Source organism: Pseudorca crassidens, chromosome 2, assembly GCF_039906515.1.
Source record: "Pseudorca crassidens isolate mPseCra1 chromosome 2, mPseCra1.hap1, whole genome shotgun sequence".
In the NCBI taxonomy this organism is placed as follows: Eukaryota; Metazoa; Chordata; class Mammalia; order Artiodactyla; family Delphinidae; genus Pseudorca; species Pseudorca crassidens.
The window spans coordinates 9,583,624-9,610,826 of NC_090297.1; the positions used below are offsets into that span (position 1 = coordinate 9,583,624).

The 27,203-nt window shown below is 43.3% G+C and overlaps 1 protein-coding gene across 4 annotated transcripts in view; it reads left to right on the forward strand.

Annotated features, from left to right (window-relative positions):
• The window catches only part of VPS13D (vacuolar protein sorting 13 homolog D), a 242,401-nt gene that overhangs the window by 152,428 nt on the left and 62,770 nt on the right, over nucleotides 1–27,203 (forward strand). For all 4 annotated transcript variants that reach the window (XM_067720898.1, XM_067720908.1, XM_067720916.1 and 1 more), the window contains 2 exons: nucleotides 2,591–2,725; nucleotides 3,891–4,058. In XM_067720898.1, coding sequence (XP_067576999.1) covers nucleotides 2,591–2,725; nucleotides 3,891–4,058 — 303 coding nt within the window. The remainder of the gene's footprint in view (nucleotides 1–2,590; nucleotides 2,726–3,890; nucleotides 4,059–27,203) is intronic.

The window sequence follows — 27,203 nt, forward strand, 5'->3', positions numbered from 1 at the left end:
TTCAATAGAGTCTTGATAAAAATTCTAGCAATTTTTTTGGTGGCAGATTGACAGGCTGATTCTAAAATTTATTTGGAGATGAAAAGTGCAAAGAGTAACCAAGGTAGTTCTGAAGAAAAAGAACAAAGTTGGCGAGCTTACACTAACATACTTCAAAATTATTATAAAACTATAGTAATTAAGACAGTGTGGTATTGACAGAAGGCAGGGCAAAATGAAACACAAAGGAGAATCCAAAAACAGACACATGTAAGTACATTCACTTGACTTATGACAAAGTTACCCTGTACTACAATAAGGGGAAGGATGGCCTTTCAATAAATGTTATTCAGTTGATTAGATACCCATGTGGAAAAAATGCTTCTTGATCTGTGCTTTAGAACATATATAATAATCACGTTCAGGTAGATTGTAGATTTAAATGTGAAGAGCAGAACAATAAAAATTCTGTAAGTAAACATATGGGAATATCTTTATGACCTTAGTGTAGGTAATTTCTTAACTATGACCTAGAAAGTTCTTTCCATAAAGGAAAGATTGTTAAGTTGGATTTCATTAAAACTAAGAATGTCTGCTATCAAAAAACACCGAGTGATAAGACAAGTCCCATAATGGGAGAAGATACTTGCAGTATATTCATGAAACAGAAGACTTGTATACAGAATGTATAAGAAAAACTCCTACAAAACTATAAGGAAAAAACAGACAATCCACTATGAAAATGAGCAAAAGACTCAAGTAGGAACTTAACAAAAAAAGTATATCCACGAGGCTGATGTGTGTATTATCAGGTGCGTAATCTCATCCTTCAACAAGAAGATGGAAATTAAAACCACACTGAGTTACCATTACACACCCATTAGAATATTTGTTTTTTAAAAAGCTATCTTTGGGACTTCCATAGTGGTGCAGTGGTTAAGAATCCGCCTGCCAATGCAGGGGACACAGGTTCGATCCCTGGTCCGGGAAGATCCCACATGCCGGGGAGCAACTAAGCCCGTGCGCCACAACTACTGAGCCTGCGCTCTGGAGCCCGCGAGCCACAACTACTGAGCCTCTGTGCCACAACTACTGAAGCCCGCGTGCCTAGAGCCCATGCTCTGCAACAAGAGAAGCCACTGTGATGAGAAGCCCGCGCACCGCAACAGAGTAGCCCCCACTCGCTGCAACTAGAGAAAGCCTGCGTGCAGCAACAAAGACCCAACACAGCCAAAAATAAATAAATAAATTAATTAATTAATTTCTAAAAAGCTATCTTTACCACGTGTTGGTGAGGATGTAGCATAACAGGAAATTTCATAGACGGCTGCAGGGAGAGTAAGCCGGTTCAGCTGCCTCGGAAAACTGCTTGGCAGCATAGGCTATAAGGTTGAATGTGTACGTTCTTTATGACCCGGCAGTTCCACTTCCAGGTAGATATTCAAGAAAAATGCATACAAATGTGCCCCAAAAGACATGTCCAAGAATGTTCATAGCAGCATTATACATAATAGCAAAAAAATGGAAACAGCACAACTGTTCCATCAACAGCAGTGGTTAAAGAGTTTTATTCATATGTTGGAGTACTGTGTAGCACTGACAGCTGTGTTTAAACTGCAGCTGTGTGCAGCAACCTAGTGACTCACAGACTTACTGTTGATGTCAGAAGCCACATACAATAAAGTCCATACTGATGATTGCATTTAGATAGAATTCAAAGCGGGAAAAACTCAGCTGTGGTGCTGGAAGTCAAGATACTGGTTACCACGGGCTTCCCTGGTGGCGAAGTGGTTAAGGATCTGCCTGCCAATGCAGGGGACACGGGTTTGAGCCCTGGTCCGGGAAGCTCCCACATGCCGCGGAGCTACTGAGCCTGCACTCTAGAGCCTGCGAGCCACAACTACTGAGCCCACGTGCCACAACTACTGAAGTCTGCATGCCTAGAGCCTGTGCCCCGCAACGAGAGAAGCCACCGTGATGAGAAGCCCGCTCACCACAACGAAGAGTAGCCCCCGCTCACCGCAACTAGAGAAAGCCTGCACACAGCGCCAAAGACCCAGTACAGCCAAAAAAACCCGATATAAATAAATAAATAAATTTATTTTTTAAAAAAAGCATACTGGTTACCTTAGGGGAAGAGGGGGTCTTGATGGGAGGTCCACAAAGAGGGGATGGTGGTGTGGTGCTTCCAAGTTGGGGATAATAACCGACTTTCTGGTCTGCGTGGTGGTTACATGGTTGTGTTTACTTTGAGAAAAATCACTGAACCGTACATTTGATTAGTACACCTTTCCGTATGTGTGGTATGCTTCAGTCAAAAAGTAGAACGTGACATACAGATCCAAAACAGACCAGAAAGATTGTGCTGTGAGGCTAAGAGTGTTTATTTTTATGTGATATATGTTACTTTGAGTGATATATCTATATATTTTTTTATATATTCCTAATATTTTACTTTTGTAATTACAGGGGAAAATCCTTATTTATGAATATCATAACCTTGATTCTCATTGGAAAGTTGACTTGTAGCTTTCATGGAATTCAGAATTACAGTACCCTGGAAGGCCGTCATATGGCTAAAGCATATCGTTGCCTTTCTCCCCCTAACTAGGCCCTCAAAAGCACCTTGGGGTTTCCATTGATTCGGTTTGAAGATGCCGTGATTAATCTGGATCCATTCACTCGGGTACATCCCTATGAGACCAAGGAATTCATCATCAATGATATCCTCAAACATTTCCAGGAGGTGAGCTTTGGAGCAGTACTTAGGGGCTGGAGCGTAAGCAGAATGATTGTTTTAGTTGTTTGGGAATTCTGGTTACTGACATGTCACTACTGACAATCCAGATGAACATTTTAGCTCTGATTGTTGTGTTATGGGTCACATCACAGCCCATGAAGTCCACGCACATCATGAAACTCTTGAGACAGTGCATCTGATTTATGAACGGATAATCTTGTCTCTCAGAACTGGTCTCGGGGGCTTCCACTAGATCAGTCACAATCTTAAGGGTTTAATTGAGGCTTTCATGACAATGCAAAAGACTATGAATGTGAACCCTGTTTGCCAGGCATGGGCCTACTTTCAGTGACCACATCAGTGTTCTTGGAGCCTATGAAATCCTGCCCTAGAGCTGAACTTAAAAAGTTTTTATCAAGTTTGGATATTTTCCATTTTGTATTTATTATCCAGACTGCAACGACCAAAATCTAAAGCCAAGACGTACTCTTCGGTGACTAGAAGGGTCAAGGTCACATCACATTTATTTGCTGTCAGAGTTAAAGTGTATCCTATGCGTGTTCCCTTCTCTCCTTCCTCCCTCCTATCTCCCCCCTTTCTTTCTTTGCTTCCTTCCTTGACCTCCCTCACCGGTGATATTTCCACTGCACTGTGAGGAGAGTGAGATAGTGGATATCCCTGGACTGTGGAGTCAGGCAGCGGAGGCACACAGGAAGTGAGGGGGTTGCTGGGTAGATCTGAACGTGCCCACTCTATGCACCACCGGCTCGGCAGACTCTGAGGGGTCTCTGAGGGGTCTCCAGGTCTGCTTCCTCCCTCACTTTCCTTTTCAAACTCTCCCCGCTGCTGGCTAATTCCCTATTTGTAGAGCGGTGGAAAGGAGAGTGTGCTATATATACTAATAAGTATTTGTAAAGAGTCTTACCTGTTTCATAGCTTTTTTTTTTCTTCTGAATGGCTTCGAAGAGTATAAGAGTACTGAGAGTATTGGGAGAGGTTTAGGGCAGAGCTCACGAAGGGCAGGAGCTCACAGTTGATGAGAATTAAAGGGTGATTGTTGGTGTTGGTGGGAACGGAGGACAAGAGAGATTTCTAACCTTTCTGCTTGGGATGCTCGATCTGCAAATATAAACAGGTGCTGGTTTTCTTCTTTCCCTGCTCTGTTTGACAGGAACTCCTCAGCCAGGCAGCTCGAATCCTGGGATCAGTGGACTTCCTCGGCAATCCCATGGGGCTTTTGAATGATGTTTCTGAAGGGGTGACTGGACTGATAAAGTATGGAAATGTTGGGGGCCTTATCAGAAATGTTACACACGGAGTATCAAACTCTGCTGCCAAGGTAAGGAAATAGAGGTGAAGTTCCATTGTAATTAGCCTCAGGAGTCTTCTACGTTACTGTAACTTCTTTTAGAGTTAATAGGTTGTGAGAAGTTACATACATGCCTTGGCTTCATCACCCATGTGCCCTGCCTTTCCCGCACCTCCAATAACCCGGCCCCAGGCCATCAAGTGCTCCTCTGCACTCTCTCCCCTTCCTCCTCTCCGTTCCCACTGCCTTCATCCAGGCTCTGATTGTCTCTTCCCTCGCCCACTGCCATAGCCTCCTGCCCCCTGACTCCACCGCAGCTCTCAAAATGCCGCCAGAATGAACTCACTTTATAAAACATAGAACTTGATCGTGCCATTCTCCCACCTAATATCCACCCGTTATTACCCACAGCTCACGGGATAAAGTCCAAACTGTGGTACGGCCTTATAGAGCGAAGCAACCCTTTAAGTCATCTGAGTCCAGCAGCAGAAAGACAACAGTGTAATTCTGCTGTGTCTTGCTGTGTAGCTGGCTTTTTTGTTCATTGGCTTCCTGTTTGGTGGACATCTTGTTATTCCATAGTTTAATTTTTGGCAGGAGCTGATTTTACGTGTGAAGCTGGAAAAAGGTGAACGTAGTTGAAGGGGGGTTGCTATTTGATAACATGCGAAAGGCGTCTAAAGACTCTGCTTTCCTTCCCTTCCTGTCAGCTCGACAGAGTTTCCTTCTAGAGATTGACCTTTTCACGAATGAACCAGCATTGGGAGAGCGCCTGTGCTCCCCGCTTGTCTACCATAGAGCGTTGTTGTAGCAAAGTCATAGGTGCACTTGTGCCGTGGCCACTAGGATGGTGGCTTCACCGTAGAGAGCCTTTCAGGTGCCACGTAGGAATTTATCTTGATGAGCAGGTAAGGAGGTAGAGTTGAATGGCAACATTTCTCTGTTGCATAGCATTCTTGGTAATAATGTGTGTAAGTTGGGAATTTATTCCTGTTTTCCAGACTCTTTTCTAGAGCTGCTGGATCTTAAGTCAGATCAGGTTTTTCAATACAGGCAGATCTCGTTTTCTTATGCTGCGCAGATAGTGCGTGTTTTACAACTTGAAGGTCTGTGGCGACCCCACGTGTCCAGCGCGTCTGTTGGCGCCATTTTTCCAGCAGCATCTGCTCACTTCATGTCTCTGTGTCCCATTTTGGTAATTCTTGAAATATTTCAGACTTCTTCATTATGATTATATTCGTTATGGTGATCTGTGATCAGTGATCTTTGATGTTATATTGCAAAAAGATTATGATTCGCTGAAGACTCACATGGTGGTTAGCATTTTTTAGTAATAAAGTATTTTTAAATTAAGACGTATGCATTATTTTTTTAGACATCATGCTGTTGTGCGCTTAACGACAGTGTAGTGTAAACTTAACGTTGTCTTCACTGGGAAACCAAAGAATTTGTGTGACTCACTTTATTGCAGCATTCGCTTGATTGTGGTGATCTGAAACGGAACCCACAGTCTCTCAGAGGTATGCCTTTGCTGGACTTACATTAAACCAGAACAAAAGGTACTGTTTGGCTTGTGGTTCAAAATAGGCAACACTCTTTAACTTTTAGAGAAACGGTGAGAGGTAGAGAGGCAAGAGACTTTCTAAATCATGGTTTGGAAATGGACTCCGGGTCATAGTCTGAATGAGTGTGCACATTTCTGCCTGGAATCATTGCGTATGCTGCCCTTGGACCTTCACCCCTGACAGCAACATAAAAGTGGCACAGATTCCGCAATGTTCTTTTGCTACTAAACTTGATATAAACAGATGCAGTTAAAATATTTACTTGTATACACCTGTAATTTATATAATATTGTACATCAGATATACTTCAATTAAAAAATTTTAGTTGTGATGCTCAGTTTAAAGATTTTACTTAATTTTTTAAAACTCTAATTAGGGGCTTCCCTGGTGGCGCAGTGATTGAGAGTCCGCCTGCCGATGCAGGGGACGCTGGTTCGTGCCCCGGTCTGGGAGGATCCCACGTGCCGCAGAGCGGCTGGGCCCGTAAGCCATGGCTGCTGGGCCTGCGCTCCGGAGCCTGTGCTCCACTGCGGGAGAGGCTGCAGCGGTAAGAGGCCCACGTACCGCCAAAAAAACAAAAACAAAAAAAAACCCTCTAATCAACATAGGACAGTCTCTTTGGTTTTATAACTCCTTTCTCTATTTTTGTACCCCTGGGCTTTGTTTTCATTAAAAAAAAAAAAAAGTCACTTATGGTTTATTGGAAGGCCTTCCTCAGCCTGGAATATGCCCTGACTTTATAGCTTACTATGAGAATAAAATGAGATATGACCTTATGAAAACTTTGTAAAACATGAACTGAACAAGAGAAATGGGTTTTCACTTTGACTCTTAGGTTTACATCAATGTAAAATGTACAAACTTTAGCCACCAGGATACCATTAATGCCCTTGAAATGAAAGCCAGTATATTATAGTCTACAGAAGAGGAGGGTCTCAGGCTCGGAGAGTGGGAGATTCACACTCCGCTTGGGCCAGTTTGGCTGTTAGGGCCCTCTAGCTGCCCTTGTGGATGAGAATGAAGACATCGGGATCTTAACTTGCCTGTGAGCTCTACACAGGTGAGACCTTGTGTGGGTTTCTCCAGAGTTTCTCTGCAACATCCCGGTGAAAAGGGTTGGCGCTTTCTTTATTCTCTCTCATTCGGGGACATCTCCTTCATCATCTTCTTCTGTTTCCCCTGGAAAACTGTTTTTGACCCTTGAGGGTCAGTATGAGAATATAACGTAAGCAGAAAGAAAGGGCAGCATACTCCTTACCTCCACCCTCACTCCCAAATCCATATGAAGGCCTGGGTGGCAGTGATCTTGTGTCTTGCTGGATATCATGCTTTATCTTGTTGTTGGATTTGCATAAGGGTACTGTTTTCCAGGACCCAAGGCTTCTTGAGTGGGAACCCTACTCCCCATGTGGTCGGCGTCCTTCTTCATGCTTTTTCTTGCCTTTAATGAGCTAATCAGTATTGGCGTCACAGACTGCTGCTCAGAGGAATTGCTACGTAATTTATTTTGATACCAGGAGCCCTGGGTGTGTGATAACAATTAGTCCATATATCTATCACGAGAAAACAGAGGGACTTAAAATTACCACTTCATTTTGGAAATGGTAGCTTCAAAAGCCAGGACTGTCAGCTAAATGCCCATTCAGGTCATCTGTGATTCTGCATGTATGCAGTTTGGCCAAAGATCTCCATTTTCTTGTAGTTTTGTGGGTTGAAATCAGACCTTTAATGTTGCTTTGGGGGAATGTTTTGTTTGCTTTTCTGTGTACACAAGAAGAGTTTAAGGAAGTGCAAATGACCACAGTAATCAACTGTTGGCCTGTGGGAAGTATCCCTTTAAAGAGTGCCTGAGTTCCAGTGGTTAAAGAACGGGGTCAGACAAGACAGAACTGCACCTCGCCGAGCCCCAGCCAGCCAGCCCCACTTGGCTGCAAAGACCAAAGGGCTGTAACCTTGTTTTGTTTTGCTTTTTAAATAAATTTATTTATCTAGCTGTCTATCTATCTATTTATTTATTTAATTAATTTTATTTATTTTTGGCTGCACTGGGTCTTCATTGCTGCCTGCGGGCTTTCTCTTGTTGTGGCGAACGGGGGCTACTCTTCGTTGTGGTGCGCGGGCTTCTCATTGCGATGGCTTCTCTTGTTGTGGAGCATGGGCTCTAGGTGTGCGGGCTCGGTAGTTGTGGCTCCTGGGCTGTAGAGCACAGGCTCAGTAGTTGTGGCGCACGGGCTTAGTTGCTCTGCGGCATGTCGGATCTTCCCGGACCAGGGATCAAACCTATGTCCCCTGCATTGGCAGGCGGATTCCCAACCACTGCACCACCAGGGAAGTCCTGTAACCTTGGTTTAATAGGCTTTGAATGTAGTGGAGAAGCCCCATAAACCTCTTGAAATTAATTATCAACATTGTATATATGTGTATTTTCCTGAAGCAAGGATCTGAAGTTTTTATTGGATTGTCAGAGAGGTTCATGCCTCCCAAGAGATAATAAATCATTATTGTAGACATAGGGTTGAGCATTGAGGGCACTTGGTAGTCAGAATACCTGGGTTCTAATCCCATTCCTACACTTAAATAATCTTTTTCTCTGTTGATCTTGAGGGAATGTTTTTTTTTTTTTCTAATCTATGAGAAGGTGGTGGTAATTTCCCCTGTCCCACTGACCTGAGGAGAAAAAGATTTGAAGATGTAAAAACCCAGCGAGAAGTTAAAAGGGAACTCATTCTGTCACATAAGAAGGTGATAGACCTGCGGGTCTCAGCTGTGTGTGGGTAGATGTTGTGAATTATTCACAGCAAATTTTTAATTTCAGGTCTACCATGTCCACTTCTGGAATTTCTCATTACATTTTAAACTGTTATTTAATTTATTTCATATTAGCATCAAGGAACCAGAACTAGGAGGTGATCTATGCCCTTTATCCCCTTTGTTTCTCTTAGCCTCTTCTGTTCCCCCAAACCCCAGAAATCAGCTTATGGATTCCAGATCTAAGGTGATATGATTTAGGGATTAGCCTCCAAGCTGTGAGCATCTTATCCCATGACTCTCTTGCCTGGATCTTGGTAAAATGACTCTAACCCTTTGAGTAGACCCTCAAAGATCTGATCGTATTCCTAAGGCCATGACAGGATGATTGCCTCTGGAATCCTTTCTAGGAATATGATCTATTTAAGAAAAGCACAGCATTTCAAATTCCAAAACTATGTCAGAGGAGCAGTTTCCCGCTGCTGCACGAATTGAAAAGAGCATGCTTTTCCCTAGTTGAGTGTCATTTGAATATCTACAAGACCCTCTAACCTCTTTGAAAGCCAGAGAATTGGGGAGATATTCATTGAACAGATTTCCTCTCTTAGATAGGCTCTCATTTCCCTTCTGTCTATGATTATTTTGTGATTATTTTCATATACTTACAGAAAAATTACATAGTTATTCTTAAAATTAAAAAAAGTTCTTTTCAAACCAAGAAAATCTCAGATGTTAACAGTAGAACAAATGATTCCATTCTCTTTTCTGCCCCTGTAGAATCTGAGTGTTTTCTCTCTACAGCTGTCATCTGGTCTTCCTAAGGGAAGAAAGACAATAGCGTACTTAATTTCTTCCAGCAAAGGAGAGGAGCACTTTTGATCATCACTAATGGAACCTCTGCTCTGTTATGTCCTACTTTCCATCCCTCTCTTTGTGTCTTTGTCAAGGCGATATAGGATGCTTTTAATCTTCGGTACTTTTTTGATCTCAGTTATGTTTTGACTCTATGCTTATGAATGCAAATATTTTAATAATTTTCCCTGTTTTCAACTAAATGTTTTTCATCAAAGGCAGTTGTTGTTCATGGAATTAGAATTCATGGTTTATTGTTCACTAAAGGTTAGCTTTACTGATAACTTTTACAATTGTATGATAGGTTTCTTTCTTTCTCTTTGGCTCTAGAGCATTTATTTCTACCAAGCCCAGATTTCCCAGCTCAAATTCTACAGATCTAAATTTTTGTCAAGGAGATACGAATTTTCTGTCAGTTTTAGTTAATACATTTTATCCTATATAGCTTTAGCCATTGTTTTATTGTTTTAAATCAGTTTTGTTTGTTATGAATTGGATAAAGACCTAATAGCTTCATATATTTCTTGGTGCAAAGAGCATTAGTAGGAAAAAGGTGCAGGGACAGGGTTGAAACTCCCTGCTTCATTAAGGAAAACATACTCACTTATAAACATTAATTGAGCACCTTCTCTTTGTCAGGCCTTGTGATAGACTCCTTACGTACATTGTCTTGTGTATGTTAATCTCGATTCTTCAAATCAGGAAACCGAGACGTAAAGAAGTTAAACAATTTTTTCAAGGTCATACAACTGGAAATGACAGGGAGAGTATGAAACCAAGTCCAGCTAATTCTAAAGGCCTTGTTTTTTTCCCCTCTGTGATGTCTCTCCTTTGTGTGTGTGAGGCTTTCTTCCAGGCACTATAGGGAATATGAAAAGTTACTTACTGTTAGCTTCCCACCAGAAGCTTATTATTTGACATCACTTGGTTAGCTTGTAAGGTGACTGCTGTCACATCACCTATGTCACAAAGCAGGCCCTCAGGAAATTGTGCTGGTTGTGGTCATTCTTGTGTGGGATTAGTTATGACCGTCACCAGCTCCTTTATAGACAGTAAGACCCTTTGTGATTGCAAATGTGGTTTTACTCATGTGATATCATTTGATCATCAGAATAACCTGGTCAATAGATAGGACAGGCAGTATTAGCCCCAGTACATAAGTGAAGAAACTGAGGCCCAGAGAGGTAAGGTGACTTCCCCAGGGTCAACCAGGAACCTGTGGAGCCAGCACCTGATCTTATGCGATGGCGTCTGAATTTTCATTTTTAGTTGCACTTTGGAGATATTGCTAACTGCTTGATTTGTTCTAGACATTCCTTTATATGTTAAAAAATAAAAACAACAATGAGAAAAGCAAAGAGCCCTGCCTCGACTCAGAATGAATTTCGATAGCTTTTAGGAAAATCGTCTGAAGATAAATACAAGCAAGTTAAGTGAGGAAGAGAGAGAGAGGGAAATTGAGACTGTTTGCATAGTTCAGTAGAAAACCTAGCTAGCACTTTAGATGGTATTTTGTTCTTTGGTCTCTGTTTGGGGTACCATATGTGGAGGAGCCACTTCCCTTCCGAGAGAACCTTTCACTGGCCCTTTGTGCCCAGGAAACCAGATTTGGGGCATAGCAGTGATCCAGTGGAAACTGACTTCGTGTCCTTGCACGCAGGGATTCTCAGCCAGCCCCTGCCACTGGCCAGCCTCCTATCATATATACTGTGACCTGGTTGAGGGCAGAGGAGTCCATCTGCCTTTTGTTTAAGATAAACAGCATTTGTTTGTATTTGTTTTGTAGGCAGTCTATTTATAAGGCTCAAATGAGACTAAGCCACTGTTTATTCAAGGCGAAAGTTTTATCTTTGCACAAAAGAATGTACTGGAGTGCCTGCCTGCATGGATTCCGAAGGGGAAAAGGCAATTTATGACTTGTATCTGTTTTTGTCATTATGTATGACTGCTCCATTTTATAGTTGAGCTGATATCCCCATAATAGCTTTTCCATGTACCTATAAGCAACTAAGAGGTGAATGCCTTCTTATAAGCATTGGGGTTTTAGTGTATTTAAGTTGGCATAAAACTTTAAGTTAAATGAAATTCACTTCAGACAGTGATCTATCCCTTAGAAAATGTAGAGTTTTCTATTTTCGGAAAGACTTTGATCCGAAATAAGTCACCCAAGGGATTTCTTTTCCAGCCAAGAGGAGGTGCCTTGAAGTTGTTGTATGTAGAGAAATGACTCAGATTCTTGGCAGCAGAGCTTTTGTTTTATTTTCCTCTGATAACCTTGAATACTAAAATGATTCTCTTAGTCTGAGCTCTTTTTGGTTAGAGGCAAATTTTAGATGCTGAATGACCCAGCAGTGACCTATCCTAACTTGGTCAAACCTCAAATATTTGCGGGAACTGGAAGTGTGTTGGGCGGGGGCGGGCGGGTGAAGTGGAGGCATGAGAATCCCATGAGTGGCCAGAATTCCCAGGCAGTCCCCACCTTGTTCCACTGAGCAGCCTTGCTCATGAAGGAGCCTGGTGAGTGGGGCTTAGCTGTCCTCTTGTCCCACCCTAATTGAGCAGCTCGGCCAGAAGTAGCAGGGAATGACACCACCATTGACTCTCTGTTTTTGAAACAGAAAGATTGGAAAAGTTTAGAACTTGTCTTCATTTCTTAGTAGTAGTTCAGCTAAGAGTCAGGTCTTTAGTTATCTCCTTAGACCAAACATCTCATGTTTCAGAGGAATTCACTCTGTCTTCCTACACTGCAGTCTATGGTGGTGGAAAAGTATGTTCAGTTGCTAAATTGAAAAGACAGGAAATATTTGTGGCCCCCAAAGAGTAGTGGTTTTCTACCCTAGTGTAAACATGGTGAGTAAAAGAATAATATGTTCAGGCTTTTCTTGGGTTGACTGGTTACCCCAGAGATGTGGTAGTTCTCCCTTTTCTGCGTTTCAGTATTGTTCGTATCAGTATTCGGCCTTTCTTGAAAAATTGTGACAAGCTGAAATGAGACAAACTGTAACCCATTTTTATAAACACATGAACAAATCAAATTCTAATTCTTGGCAGTAAAAAGTCAGAACACTCACTCTGTTTGGAAGGTCCTTTTGGTTTTCTGTACCTCTTTCTCCCCTGTAATTGTTGTCCCTCTCCATCTTGAAGAAAAGCTAAATCAAAGTGTTTTCTTAGGAGAAATAGGGGATTCCTTGAAATATCATCCTTAAAAGTCAGAAAAGGATGTGTAGCCACCATTTATTGGGTGGCTCCTATATGTCAGGTAAGGAGGGCTAGGAGCTTTACAGATGCTATCTCATTTAATTTTCACGTGTACCCTATAAGGAAGGAAGGATTATCTCCGTTTTACAGATGAGAAAAATGAGACCACAATGGTCAGTTACCTTGACTGAAATTTAATAACGAGTATTGGAGTCCTAAGTTTTAGGAGCAAGTGATTTGGGCATCTGTATATTTTTCCTCCACATAATGCAGCTTCTCAGACATAACCCTCTACCAAACCCAAGCCATTGTAGAAGCTAAAACACAAGCAGTTGAAGCTCCATTCATTCCCAACTTTTTTTTCCCTTCTGTGTTGGACCTTGGGATTTTCCAACTGTAATTTCCAGTCTTGCTGAATTAATCTTTACTATCGGGGAATCCCTAATCTTGTGTAGAAGGATTGAAATGGGACAAAAAGATTGAGTTTCCCTTAACGAAACAGGAGATGACTTAAAATCGTTTGAGGAAGCTGGCTGTACTTTTTCACACCCCTGATGTGCTTAACCCAAGATTTATTCAGATTTAAATAATTTGATTTGCACACTCAGGCCTTTCCTCCGCTTTGACGGGGGAGCAGACCAGAGCTTCGGGCCACCTCAGTGTGTGCTCCAATAGCCAGCTTCCTCTAAATGTACATGTCACATTGTAATTTCCTTAAGCTATTTACTAAACTTCACTACTTTAAGTGTTTCTAAGCAAGTAGGATGTCATTTTAAAATTTGGTTTTCAGCACAGAGGTCATGAAAGTAGGGAGACTTGTGCTTTCCCACTCTCAGTTGATGGCAGAATATAAACTCATTCTCTCCAGTAAGTCCTTTTCTTTCCTTGCTCACCTCCCCTTACTCTGAAATACAGCTTTTCACATTTTGTAGAGGTGTTTATGTCTCTGAGTTCTGCTGGCACATTGGCTTTCAGATGCTTAGTGACACCGTTGCTGCAGTTAAGAAGCCGGATGGAGAGCGCTGGGGATGGTGTGTTGTCCTGAGAGTTCTATGGTTGATTAGTTCTATTGACCTGACCCGGGCTTTGCTTCTTGGAGAAGAGGAGAAGTAAGGTTAACTCACTAGAATTTAATAATCCCTTATTAGGATAATAATAATGCCACTTGATATCTGTCTTGATTTCCAGTTGTTGATGAAGGACTGATATCTCTGATCCCGTCTATAAGCCTGAAAGCAGGTGACGCTTTTATTTACTGCCCCTGCAACAGCCGCCGCCACCAGGAAGAAACCGAGGCCCAGCAGAAGTAAACAGCTTGCCCAAGGCGGCCAAACAGAAAGTGGTAGAGCTCTGGGCTCCTTCCTTGGCCTCTGACTTCTAGAATATTGCTGGGCAGTACTTCTTGAATCTTACCAGATTCTATGGAAACCAACATCTCCTCCTGAGACTCGGGTTTCCGGTAATTGGTGTGGTGCGAGCCGTGTTAGCACACCTTTCCTGCAGAGGGGGTTTCAGAGAACATGGGGGGAGAAAAATGTACCTTTCCCTAAGGAGGCTTATTGACTCATTCATTAACCACGTGCTATGTACGTGAAATGTTTGGGGGCTCACAAAGAGAAAGCATGATGAGAATAGTTCTTAGAGCAGCATGTTTTGTGGAGCGGAGGTGGTAGGGAGAAAAATTTCAGCTTATATCAGGACATTCCAATAAGTGATTTCTACATTGCTGGAGGTGAGTGGAAATAAGAGAGACTGTGGAAGAAAGAAGGATGGCACCTCCAGAAGGGGTGAGAGTCTGGCTTTGCCTTGGCTTTCCTCAGAGCCACATGATGACATGTCCAGGCCTGACTCTTAAGGGGGGCTCAGCATGTCCTGAAGTGGTGACTTGGAGGCCCAACTGGTCAGTAAATGGTAGCAGAGACGCACCGCACTTAGGTCACATAGGCAAATGGCAGTGACAGCTTCTCGTTTCTTTTTTATTAAATACCAGCAGGGAAGCCTTCCTGTGCCATTTGTAAGAACAAGGAAATTTCCTAGTTAGGCACATGAGGAGGGTGGAGATGAGCCCCAAAACTAGGAGCCAAATTGGGGAAGTCAAGTGACGTGAAGAGAGAGAGAGCGGCAGAAAGCTGGCCATCGGGTCCTTTCTGTTTCCCCAGTCACGCTTGTTCTCCCCTCATCTTTGCACTGTTGCTCATAACCTTTCCTCTCTCTGGAATGCCCTTCTCCCCATCTCTGGCCAAATGGCTCTGAGTGTGTAAGGTCCAGTCCAGATCCCTATAAGGTCCTCCCCGCTCTGAATTCCCAGAGCACTTTGTGCTTCCGTTAGGGCAGTGACCGTGTTTTTCCTTGGAAAATACTAACCATTTTGTGCATGTCCCAAACATCCATTTAACAAGCACTTATCATTGTCAATTAGGTGCTCAGTTCTGTGGCAAATACTAAGAAAAGTAAAACTTAAAAAAAAATTTTTTTTGAGGTATGTGGAACAGGTAAGCCAGATCAGAAGTAAGTCAGCATAATACAGAGGGAATAAGTATTGTAGCTGGGATCTGTGCAAAATCTTTGCAGTTTCACGAGATAAGTGCAGTGGGGGCCAAGGGGAAATAACACTTTATTCTGTTCCTCAAGGATGAGATCGGCTTGAGACGAACTGTTTGGTGCAATTGCCTGCTTATTCGTTTGCATCCCGGAGTAGATGTAAAGCTCCTGGAAGGCGAAGATCTTACTGTCATCAGCTGTTGCCAGTGTCCCTATGACTAGTCATAAATGTTTATTGTAAGAGAGCTGAGGGGATCCCGGGGGTTCCCACGTGGGCTCCCATTTATCTGGTATGACATTTTCACGTGGTGTAGATTCAACAAATAGTTATGAAATACGTGAAACACCTGCTGGATTTTTAAATTAACTATTTTATGGTTTTTATGTGGAATAAACAGAAACTTTGAAAACGTTTCTGTATGACTTTCCTCCCAAGCATGTCTGTAAGCTGACTGAGATGCACAGTGATGGTCTGTGTGTTGAAATACAGACAGGAAAAGGCTGCTGACTTCCAGGATCCTGTTTCATCTCCTCCGCTCTCCATCACTCAGGTCTAGGATACGCACCTGGATGGAGTGAGGCCAGGTGTGCATTACTGGGTCAGGGCCAGGCTCCGCAAGGTAGCAGGAAACCTTGGGAAGCTATTATAGGGGGAAGAAGGGAAACCCCAATCCCTCTTAATCTAATGAAATAAAATAATATTTATGGGAAATATCTGTTTGCTTTATTAGAGGAAAATGTTCAAGTAAACATTATGTAACAACACACTGAATTTATGTAACAACACATTGGTTTGGAAGCAGCGACTTTCAGTGTTTTCACTGAAATGAAAATTAAGCAGAGCATGCTTCCAAAAACAGCCCATTGTTTCAGTTTTGCTGCTTTTGTCATGTTTCAAAGCAGGGTGTTTTGGCCAGTTGGATTATTTTCTCTTTATTGGTAACTTGGAAATTGGCAAGGATGATGTCAAAGTTAGTTATAAAAGAAGAGCTAGTTTTCTGGAAATTTAACCTTTGTAGCATACTCCTGTTACTGTTTGATCTTTACAGACATGCAGGAAAGAGTACAAGTATTATTATTGCCACTTGAGTCACAGCAAAGGTAATGGCTCCTGGAGGCTTAGCAGGGAGCTTGTAGAAGGGGACCAGCACGCAGGCCTCCTCTGGCCCCAGGCTCTTTCCATAGACCACACTGCTGCTCTAGAAAGCCCCCTTTCCCCCTCAGGCACTAAAGCGCTTTCATGCCTGTGAGATGATTTAACCTTGAAACATCCCTAGGGGGCCAGCAGGGCAGGTGATGGGAAATGCAGCCACACAGGTTGAATGGTTTTGCCAAAACCATGCAGTCAGCGTTGGCACCAGTGGCTGTTGCCCAGACCTCATGACTCCAAGCCCACTGCTTTTCCCGCCAGAATAAATCTCCTTGGCGGAGGGCCAGAGGAGCTTTCTGACATGGGGAGACAGCTGTGGAAAAGTGTTACTTCCAAGAGAGGGCCTTACTTTGCTGGCACCCATGCTGGGTTGTGTGAATGGTTGGTTCTAAAATCTCAGATGCGCACAAAAATCTCTAGTCACCGGATCACTGAGAAAGAGCAAAAGGGGCAAAACCAGGCAGATTTTATCAGCCTGTTTCTGGGAATGCTTCCTACCTGTTTGGATTTTGTGTCCAGTAGTGTCAGCACGGAAGGTTTGCAGGATTGCTGCAGTATGGTTGTTTAAAAATCAATTGGCAAGACGAGTTGAGCTGCCTCAATGAATGTTATATATAGAGAGAAAAATTCTTAGGACTAAATACAATGAAGAATTTGCCACTTGTTTCTCTTTAAAAGTTAAAACACAACCGTGAACAATGTCTAACCTCAGTTTTATTTTTTTAAAAAATTGAGTTCTATGAGAAGCCTCTTTTGAGTAATATTTCATGTGGTAACTTAGCTCTCTTAACTGCTCCCTTTCCATTGAAGCCCATCTTGTATTCCTCCCAAGATAAATCTTGAGCCTAAGACTCTTCTCACTCTTTCCAGATGAACATGGCAAAAAGGCAGCTCTTCCCAGGTTTGGACCCTCAACACAACCTCTGATACCCTCGTAGAAATTCTTAGGACACAGATCTGGGAAAGAATTCGAAGACCAGCTTTTCACCCTCTAAAATTACAGATGGAGAAACTGAGACCCAGTGAGGTTCTCACAGCTAATTAGCTGTGGGGCCAGCTCTGAAACTCAGTCCTTCTGGCTACAAATCTGGCATTGTCTTTGAAATGGGGTCAGCAGCTGTGGTACCTGCTTCTTGTCCTTTTAGAAATGAGGGAGAGAAAAGTAGTGGGGGCAGAGCCCTGATGTGGTGTTCATTTTCTCAGCATCCTTTTTGTGGATTTTATTTGTTTATACATCTGTCTCCACACTGGACCGAGCTCCTTGAGGACAGGGGACTAAGTTATAGTCACCTTGGTATCTTTCACCCCAAGCACTGTGCATGGTATGAAGAAAGCCCCCGAGGGCTTGTTGGGCTGAGGGATCTGTTTTGTGTAAAGATCAGCTCACCCGAACAGGAGGGAAGTATAGCTCCTTTGAAGCAGCTCACATCACTAGTCCTTCACCCGTGTCTCATCCAGTGAGTAAACTCCTGCAAAACTGTACCTCATCTAAAAATAAAACAAGACCACCCCCCGCAAAAAAAAAACCAAATAGGGGATCCCTCTGTAATTAGATTTAGAAGGCAACTGATGAAGTGAGATAGAAAACTTTGATAGACACATAGTCTTTGGTTAATGCCAAAATTAACATGACTTTGTTGGTCAAAATGAATTTTAAAAGTTTCTCCCTATGTTATTTATTATGCATGTTATTTATTATGATTGTTGTCATTGGGTTCCCTCTAAAGTTCTGTGTGAGTTAAGAGAGAAAGAAGAAAGGGGGGAAAAAAAGGGACCCTCCAGGACTGGGTCTAACCTAGGGGAGGAACAGCCACTTGGCATCCCCCTGGGTGAGCCCTGCAGATGCCTGGTTCCATGGTCCACTTGGCCAGGCAGCCCAGAAGAACATGCTTATTAGAACACTTTGGTTTGAGCTTGTGCCTCTTCTGAATCCTCCTCCAGAAAGGCACTAACTGTGCAGCAGGCTCTGGCTGCTGTGGGCAGAGTGACTTGCACGCCGGCCCGGGTGGGTGACCGAGTTTGCCGGGCCGGCCCCCCTTCCCTCTCCCGCGTGTCTGAGTGGGGTGTGGGCCAGGGGACAGGCCGGCCTGGGTGAGAGCTGGCACTGTCCTCGCCAGAGTAGGTGCCTGGAACCTTCGCTTTGTGCCTTTTTGCTTTAATCTGGAACACTTTAACAAGACAGCTGACCAAAAGGTGGTGCCTGAGTCCTGACCCTTTGCCGGGCCAGATGAAATCACCATCTTTCTGTCTCCAAATGATCACTTGAGTCCAAGCCCTCAGTCACCCAGCGGAGCCCCTCCACTTGCTTGTCGGAATGAGATTGCAAAGAGTTAACACTTGTGCTTTTTCGGAAAGTTATCTGTGAAGAGTATTAGTTGTTTAATAAAGCGTGCCTGCCCTCCCAGTGAACCCGCCAGTGACTCTGCAGCTGGGGTCATTCCAAGTTCACGCGGTGGACTTTTGACTGCCTTCTGTGTCTGTGAAAACAGTCGGCAGCTCCTGCGGGGATCATTCATTCAGGCCTGTAACACAAAACTATTGCCAATGGGCACCTGCTGGGGTGGCTTCCCAGGAGGGCTGGGAGGGAAGATACCAGACTCTTCAGGCATCTGCGGAGATAAGAGCAGCAGGGGCTCCACTGGGAGCCTGCTAATCTGGCTGCGCTTAGACCCCACTGCCCTGGCCGCAGGCTGGTGTCAGGATGTATTAGGGATCCCCAGTTGGGATGGGATGTGAGCTAATTAAAGGCCTTTTACAAAGAGGAGGAGTGAGGAGGAGGAGGAAGAGGAGGCAGAGGAAGGAGGTTTGGAGCACATTCCCCAGATTTCTAGCACATTCTTTATTCCTCTCTTTTGTCCCTCAAAACAGAAGAAAACAAACTGAAGAGTCTGAACATTTGCTTATTTCTGACCTTAAATCGTCATTCATTCTGCCTGGTACTATATTGGTTTTAGCTGCTGTTTTTATGGAATTACATATATTGGTACCATTAGAGATATTTTGCCACATTCTCCCTGGAGACATCCTGCTCTTGAAATACTCTAGGTGGACTGCTTGAATTCTGCTCCTTTCCCCCCATTGATTCATCTGGGTAATAAGTACCTGTTGTGGCGTGTCCTAGTTTTTTCCCCTTTTCCTTGGAAAATCCATTTGCCAGCTGTAGGGGGTACTGTGGGGAGGATACCATACATCAATCCACAGTAAGTGCTCTTATTAAATTTTGAGATGGTGGTGGTGTGGTGCTATGGTTTCAAATGTCAGAGCAAACGCCATCTTGAAAATGTTGTCAAGTATGAGCATAACAATTCATTTTACGGTCACATGCACTTCCGGAAAAGTCACCTAAAAGTGTTTGATTACCTGTTCTTTTGTTTATTTAGCCTGTATATCCCTCCTCCGCCAACAAGCGGTAAAGTAACTTATTATTTTTTTAAAATTTTTATTGAAGTATAATTGATTTACAATGTTGTGTTAGTTTCAGGTATACAGCATAGTGAATCAGTTATGTGTGTGTGTGTATATATATATTCTTTTTCATATCCTTTTCCATTATAGCCTAATTTATTTACAGACCAAGGGTATTTTTAAGTCTGTGGTATTTTCTTAATCTGCCTGGTAATGATACATTTCTTGAAAGCAGTTTTGTTCACACACAAACCCAAGCCTTTATTCTATCACTTCTGATACATTTCACATAAGCTTGACTGTGTGCAAAGAAACATTTAGATTAAGTTCGTACTACATGGTAACAATCTGAGGAAATTCCAATCAAAAGCCAGCAACCTGTTTCCTTCATTCTGGACTGTTGGTGTATCTGGCTTTGTCTGTGTTCTGATAAACGGTAACCACAATGTTAATTTTGTATTTCCTTGCGTTTTGTCTCACGTAATCTGTCCTCAGAGCTGACCGGGAGGCTTGTTCACTGCCATGCGATTCGTGAAATAGTGGGGTAATGAGCTTGATTGTGTGGAATATGTTAGTGTGTTATGTGTAAGTGTTTAATTGATCTTGATTCCTGGGTATTGCTATATAGGAAACATGGGATAGTTGCTATGTGATGGCACAGTTGAGGGAAGTTTTCAGTTTACGCTAGTAGCTGAATGGGTATCTTTAGAAATGCTGCTAGCTCATATTCACTGACTGCTTCACTGAGTACCAGGTACTGTTCTGAGTCTCCACATGAATGGACTTGTTTCATCTTCACAGTGGCCCTTTGAAGTGCTGGTCCCTGTTGATACCAGAGGACACTGAGGCTCAGAGAAATTAAGTAACTTGCCCAAGGCTCTGAAGAGAGCCGGCTGGGACCCAGGTTCTCTGACTCAGAGCCTGTACTCCTGGCCCCACCTGGTGCAGAAAGTTGCACCTGTCTAGTGGGCTTCATTCATGGACACGTCTTCAGTGTCAGATTTGCAGGGACTAACCATGTAAGGCTGCATTCTCAAGGGGGTGCCGAGAATCTGAGTCACCATTTAAAGCCCCTCCCTGTAGTTCCCTCTGTCATATGATTAGCCCTTTTGTAGGTGCTGCACCGTCCAAGCCAAAGTGTGTGGCTGAGAATGAGGAAATGCTCTAACCCTGTCCGAGGCACTTAGTGAAGGCGTTTTAACTTCGTTCTAGCTCCACACTCTGGGCTGACTAAATATAGACTTATGTGCAAAAAGCATAACCTCATATTAAGAAATCTGTTACTTATTGTGCCTACACAGTAAGTTCACAACTGCCTATGAACAACTAAAAACACCAGGATGTGTGCGAGGCACAGAGGAAACAAACAAGAACAAAACAAAGGTCTTCCCCCCTCCCCCCGCACCCTGGGTCACAGTCCAGCATGGGAGAAGGTCCCGTAAGTAATTGTGCGCGTTAACGCGTTCAGGTGCCAGGACAGAAGTCTGTGCAGGGCCGGCGGGGCACTAACGGAGCGCAGGCCTTTGTACCCAGGGAAGGAAGGCCTGCGCCCGACCTTGAAGTCATGGAGATGTTGGCCATGTGGGCACAGGAGGGCACAGGGGGCAGCCCAGGCAGGAGGGACTCAGGGATGTGGGGCAGCTGCAGCAGCGCCGGGGTGGCAGGCCACTGGGACCAGAGAGCATGCCGTGCCGTCAGCTGCCTATTCAGGGAAAGACCGGCCTGCCTTTTTACTTCCTTCTGTTTCCCTCCTCTCCCCTTACTGATTAGAAGTGAATTTCAAGGGGAAGAGACCTAACTGGATTTGTCACTTTTTAAGCCTAGTATCACTGTCATGATATGACCCTAAATTGTATACACAAAATGTTAACTATTACTTTTTTGCAAGTATTTTTATGTATGTGAGCAGAGTAGTTGCACCTTTGACAGAGGCCAGAACAAAACCGACAGCCCCCACCCCTCCAGAAGAAAATAGACCTAACTTTCTTTTGGTATAATTAGGACTAAAATCAAATCACGGCCCGTTCACAGCAGGCAGATTGCAGATCCAGCCAAGCCGTTCTTTCTGGCCAGAGTGACTCCGTCTAGTGCTAAGTCATGGACTGCCTCCGGCATTTCCAGTTACCCTACCTCCATCTAGATGTGGCAGAAAATCACCTTCCCCGAAGCCCAGACAGACAAACCTCAGGGTCCTTGTTAAAGGAAAAGGGGGTATTTAGACCTCATTGAAAACAACTGGGCTAGAAAGGGAGGGGGAGGGAGGAGGGAGGTGGTAGGCTCACTTTTTAACTGTGTTTTGGGAAATTAACTTCTCTGACCCCATTTGATCAGTCCATTAAACTGTTTCACCATTTTCTTTAGACAAAGCCAAATAGACATGACCTAAATTTGTGAGGGAAGAGTGCATTATATATAGGAATGTGTTCCCCCAAACTTACCCTGCCCCTGTCCACTCCAGTCACTAGATCTTTCTCTGAAAATCCCTCCTTTCCTGTTTCCACTCAAGGCAAATGACAGTGTCCACATGTTGATTTGGAATTTTAGTTTTTCATGTAGGATTCAAAGGGGACATTTATCTTGAGGTAGGAATGGCTACTGTTTCTCCACCAGTGTTCAGACTAAGGCTACATACGTCCCTCGTTGACTTCTTAGAACTCTGGACCTCGGTGTTTTCCCTACACCCAAAATTGCGGTGCTGGATGGCGTCTGCCTGGCTCTCGGGGTGGGAGACAGATTGGGTCTTTGACTCTCAAGATTGAAGTTAGGTTGGGCGGCTTGGCAAGTATGATAAAGAAAAGGTTCCTTGAGTAAAATCTGATAAAATGTCCATCAGGAATGGACTCTCCTCTCCTTGGAGAGGCTCAGAGTGGCTCACCTTGGTGCCTGTTCTGTGGTGGTTTCACTGCCCTCATCACTTAGAGCGTGAGCATTTGTGAGTTGCCACTTGTGTCCTGGACTCGGTGAACTGAGTCACTTTCATAGGAGTTGGAGAAAATTACACATAAAACAGAATGCTGCTTCTTTACAGTTTTCCTGTGTTCTCACCACGTCATGGTTTATTGCTCTTTTCCATGGAAACTTTCTGTTTGGTGGGGAAACATGGTGCTACGTCCAGCATTCATTGACAGCATGAAGGTCGGCATCTCAGCCCCTCATCTCTGACAGATGGATAATTAGAGAATGAGACACGTTCCATCTTTTGGTGGAAGTTAACCAGTTGGGGAGTTAGTACCGTAGAGCCAGCTGCTGAGTATATTCTCATTTGACTTTTCTCTCTACAAGCACTTCCTGGCTTTAGGATGGCCTGCTAACCCCATTTTGGATGCCTGGGCTCTGAATCAGCGCCAAAAGTTTTACATGTAAAGAATTAACATTTGGTCATTTCTCGTGAGCCCGATAACAGTGCTAGGCACTTTATACCATTTTCACCTTTCTTCCCAATTCTCCTTTCTTCCAGTTGCTCACATACCTTGGGGTCATCCTTGACTCAGCACATCCGTCAGCTGTGCCGCCTGTGGACCTTCCCCTCCCACCCGCTGCTTCCATGCCATCCATCCCAGCACTCAGCCCCGCCCTGTCTATTGTAGCAGGTTCTGTGTCCACCCTTCCTTCCCCCCTTCTCACTGCGGCTCTCAGTACAGCAGATGGAACTCAGATCGGGTCCTTCCTCCATTCAGCCCCCTCCTGTGGCTTCCCCTTTCACTCTGCAGAGAAGATTAAAGTCTGTGCAGTGATTTATAACGGGTACGTGGTCTGCCTCCCCCTGTACTTTTCTAACCTTGCCTTTTACCCACTTGTCATTCCCCACCCCACTTGGCTCCATCGAGCTGACCTGCTTGCTGTTGCTCAGCTGTCCCTCAGAACTTCTGCCTCAGGGTCTCTGTACCAGCAATTCTCTCTGCCTAGAATGTTCTATAACCCCATGGTTTTCACCTGCATCTTTATCCAAATGTCACTTTGTCAGTGAGACTTCCTAGCGCCCCTCCCTCATCTAAAATTGCAACCCCCTCTATCACTACCTCTTATCCTCCCTCCCTGCTTAATTTTTCACTTAACATTTATTACTGCTTTCATTTTGTATATTTATATCATTTATTGTCTATGCAACTAGAATATAAACCCCAAGAGGGCCATAAGCTTTGTCTGTTTTCTTCACTGCTGCATCCCCAGCGCTTAGAACAGTGCCTGGCACATAGTTGATGCAAAGTACGTTTTTTGTTGATAGGAGGGAAGAAATGAAAGGAGGAAGGAACGGGCGGACCCTTGGAGTTCAGCATTATCTCAGTTTACAGAAGGGACACTGAGAAGTCGCCGAAGATCACACAGCCAATAAGTGAAGCCAAAATTTACCCAAATGTGTGACTCCAGAACTTCTCTGGTTTCCTTTACATGTTTCAGCCTCACTTGTGACTGCTGTAAACATAGACTCTGTGAATTGTGCGCACAGATAGAGCAATGTGAACGCGCTACAGTGCCTTAAAAGAAAATACTTGGCCAGAATCTCCCAGTCTCCTCAATATCCTCTGGCACTCAATAGATAGAACAGATGAAAACTTCTCAGCAAAGTTTTAAACCAGATACCCCTCAACATAAGGAAAGTGATTAGCACACGGAGCTGAAGAGATGAAAAAGAACACGTTTTTAAAAATACGGACTTTCAAGTCAAACCAGTGAGCAGTCTTTTTGGTCATTTATTCCCAAAGCTCCTGTGAGTTCATTCCAGGTTCACTAGGGAGACCAGCACCTGTCCGTTCCCTAGTTGCACTGTCGTGTACGCATCCATACCCTGTGCCTGGCCCTGTCCCTCGCCCTGGGGAAGCAGAGGTGGACCAGACAGTTAGGACTTGAGCAGCGTGCTTTCAGCAAGCGTCTCTCCCCTTTGAGCTTAAAGGGCTCGTTTCAGTGGATTCCTAGAGTGAGGTTTTTGTTTTGTTTTGTTTTTTTGGGGTGGGGGGGAAACAATCTCCCAATTTTATTTTCTCATCTTGTTCCATGAAGTTCTGAGGTTCATTTTAAGTCCATTTGGCATTCTTCTTTTGGTAGCATAGGAAGTTGAGGCACTTATCTAAAGATTAAGAAACATCCAAGGCAATGATGTCCTGCTTTCCTGCATCTCTGACCCTTATAGACTTTACAGCAGTTGTTAAGGGTTAGGATTAGAGGTTCAAGATCCTCTGAGAGGCCCCATTCCTATCCATCAGCAAAGCCACAGGCACCCTCTGAAAAGACATGGTAGGAGTTCCATACATTTCAGGGAGTTCTTTCTGCCTTGTTTCCCGCCTTTTGCCTTGGACTGTAGATGGTTTTTCTTTTCTTCCCTGGATGCTGCCTCTTGGATACAGCCTTAAGCTCGTGTTATACCTGCAGCCCAGGAACATGCCTGGGCTCCCGCTTGTCTGGGAGAGGTGCTAAGAAATCAGGCATTAACTGCTACTAAACATGCTCCCCTTTGTTTCCAGTTATGCCCAGCCTTATCGGTATTGAGGGGACACCATTATATGTTTTGATCCCTGGTTTGTGTTATTTGCTATAGGAACGTGCCTTCAGAGCCTTCATTTAATAGAAAAAGAGACAGTGATGCCGTATCTTTTAAGAGATATGGGCACAGAGGGAAGAAAATGGATGAATAATAACTTGAGTGGAAGGGAAAGTTAACGGAAGGCATTTCTAAGATTGAGCAGATTCAATTGTATCTGTCATTCTGAGAAGAAGAAGCCAGAAAGACTGAAGGTACAAGAGAAAAAAGGATTGATTGAGTGATATCCAAGACAGGGTCTTACAAGAGCACAGAGGAAGGGGTCTAGGTTTAAGAAATAGCTCACTTATTCAATTTAAGGTGGGTGGGGGGTAAGGAAAGAGGTTTTTTTTTTTTCCCTTAATGAAGTAGAATCTATCATTTCTGTGAAGTGGGACTGGGGTTAAGTGCTAGTGAGTTGAAAAAGAATGGAAAGCAAATCTTTATTTTGCTCTAACAGTGTTCCAGACACTGTCTGGTGGTATGGTACAAAGATGACCAAACCTCCCTGGCTCCCTGTCATTGGAGCATGCACTCCAAGCCTTTCAGCATGCTGCAGCCCATGTAGCCTTGTGAGCAAAACAGATACAGCATGTTTACATGACAGTCGGACACCCATACTAATAAAGCTACACTCAGAAGGAGTACAGCAGTGGTAACCCTGCAGGCTTGTATGCAGGGAGAGGCCATTCAAAGGCTGCGGAGGCATCTGTGACGGCTGACCTGAAGTTGAAAAGTCGTAGACCTGGAGCCATTCCTGCTGGGCAGGGGAACGATAAGAGTAGTAACTGATGGGGGTACGTCCCTGTAGTTAACTTTCTACCCACCTTTCTACTAGATATTTCCATCTTGGGTAACAAAGGCCTTTCTTCCTAAATCCAGACCAATGCCTTTCATCTGTTATTTTCTGCCCATGTGAATAGTAGCTATTTGCAATATATTATTGATTATCTAGGAAATAATTGCAATTTAAGATTTGGGTATCTTTTGAGTTTAATTTTAATTTCATAAGCTGTGTCCGTAAACATTTTCTTTTAGAGTCAGACCTCTAAACCAGCACTCTCCAATTGAAATATAATGTGAGCCACACTTGTAATTGAAACTGTTCTAGAAGTCCCATTAAAAAAGTAAAAAGAAACAGATGCAATTATTTTTAATATTTTTATTTAGCCCATTATATCCAAAATATTATCATTTCAACTTGTAATCAATATGTAAAAATAATTGAGATGTTTTACATTCTTTATTTCATCTTAACTCTTTGAATTCCAGTATGTATTTCACACATACACCATACCATAACTCGTACTGACCACATTTTAAGTGTTCAGTGGGCTCCTGTGGCATGTGGTCGCCTTATTGGACAGTTCAGCTCTAAACTAAGAAATGAAACTAAAGTCATATGATGTTAACTTGTAGCACGTGTTTGAAGAGAAGAGTTTCAAGTCTGTGTGGTGGACTCGATTATGTTAATATGCAAACCCTCATTTCTCTCCACCTCTTTTTAGTCAGCTTCTTGTCCTTTTACTGAGGGGTTCATTTCTAAGATTTTCCTTGCTTTTAGTGGAGGAAGGAAGGTGCTGAATGGAGAAAGGACCTTTATACAGTCTGCTTTTGTCTCCATCATTGCAATGAGAAATTTTCTACAAGATTCTAATAAATAGCTGTCCAAACTACCTTTATTTTTTTCCTTAGGTGGTTTCGTTCTGTTTTTTCACTTTTCCTGCCCGTGTGGCAAAATTTAGAAAACGTTCTGGTTTTGCTGTCTCTGAATATGGTGATATTTCAAATATGGGCATGATTTTAAAGAAGTTAATTTTTATTTTAAAAAGTGAATTCTGCCTTTGGTGGCATGTTTAGAAAACAAGTTCCGTAAATTTTTTTTTTTAATTATGGAAGAGTCATACATAGAGTATCATACAGTATATGTATACTTTAAAGAACTATCAAATGAATACCAGGACCTACTGTTCAGCTTAAACTAGAATATTATATTGATAGACTAGAACATATTAGTAGTTTTGAAACCTCCCTGATCACGTTTCCTTCCTTCACTTCACACCCTGAGGTAATTACCTCTGTCCCAAATTTTGTGTTAATCACGTCTTTTCTGTATGTAGTTTTTACCATATTTGTGTGTGTCACTAAACAACTTTGCCTGTTTTGAACTTACATACAAAATCAAACTAAATATATCCTCT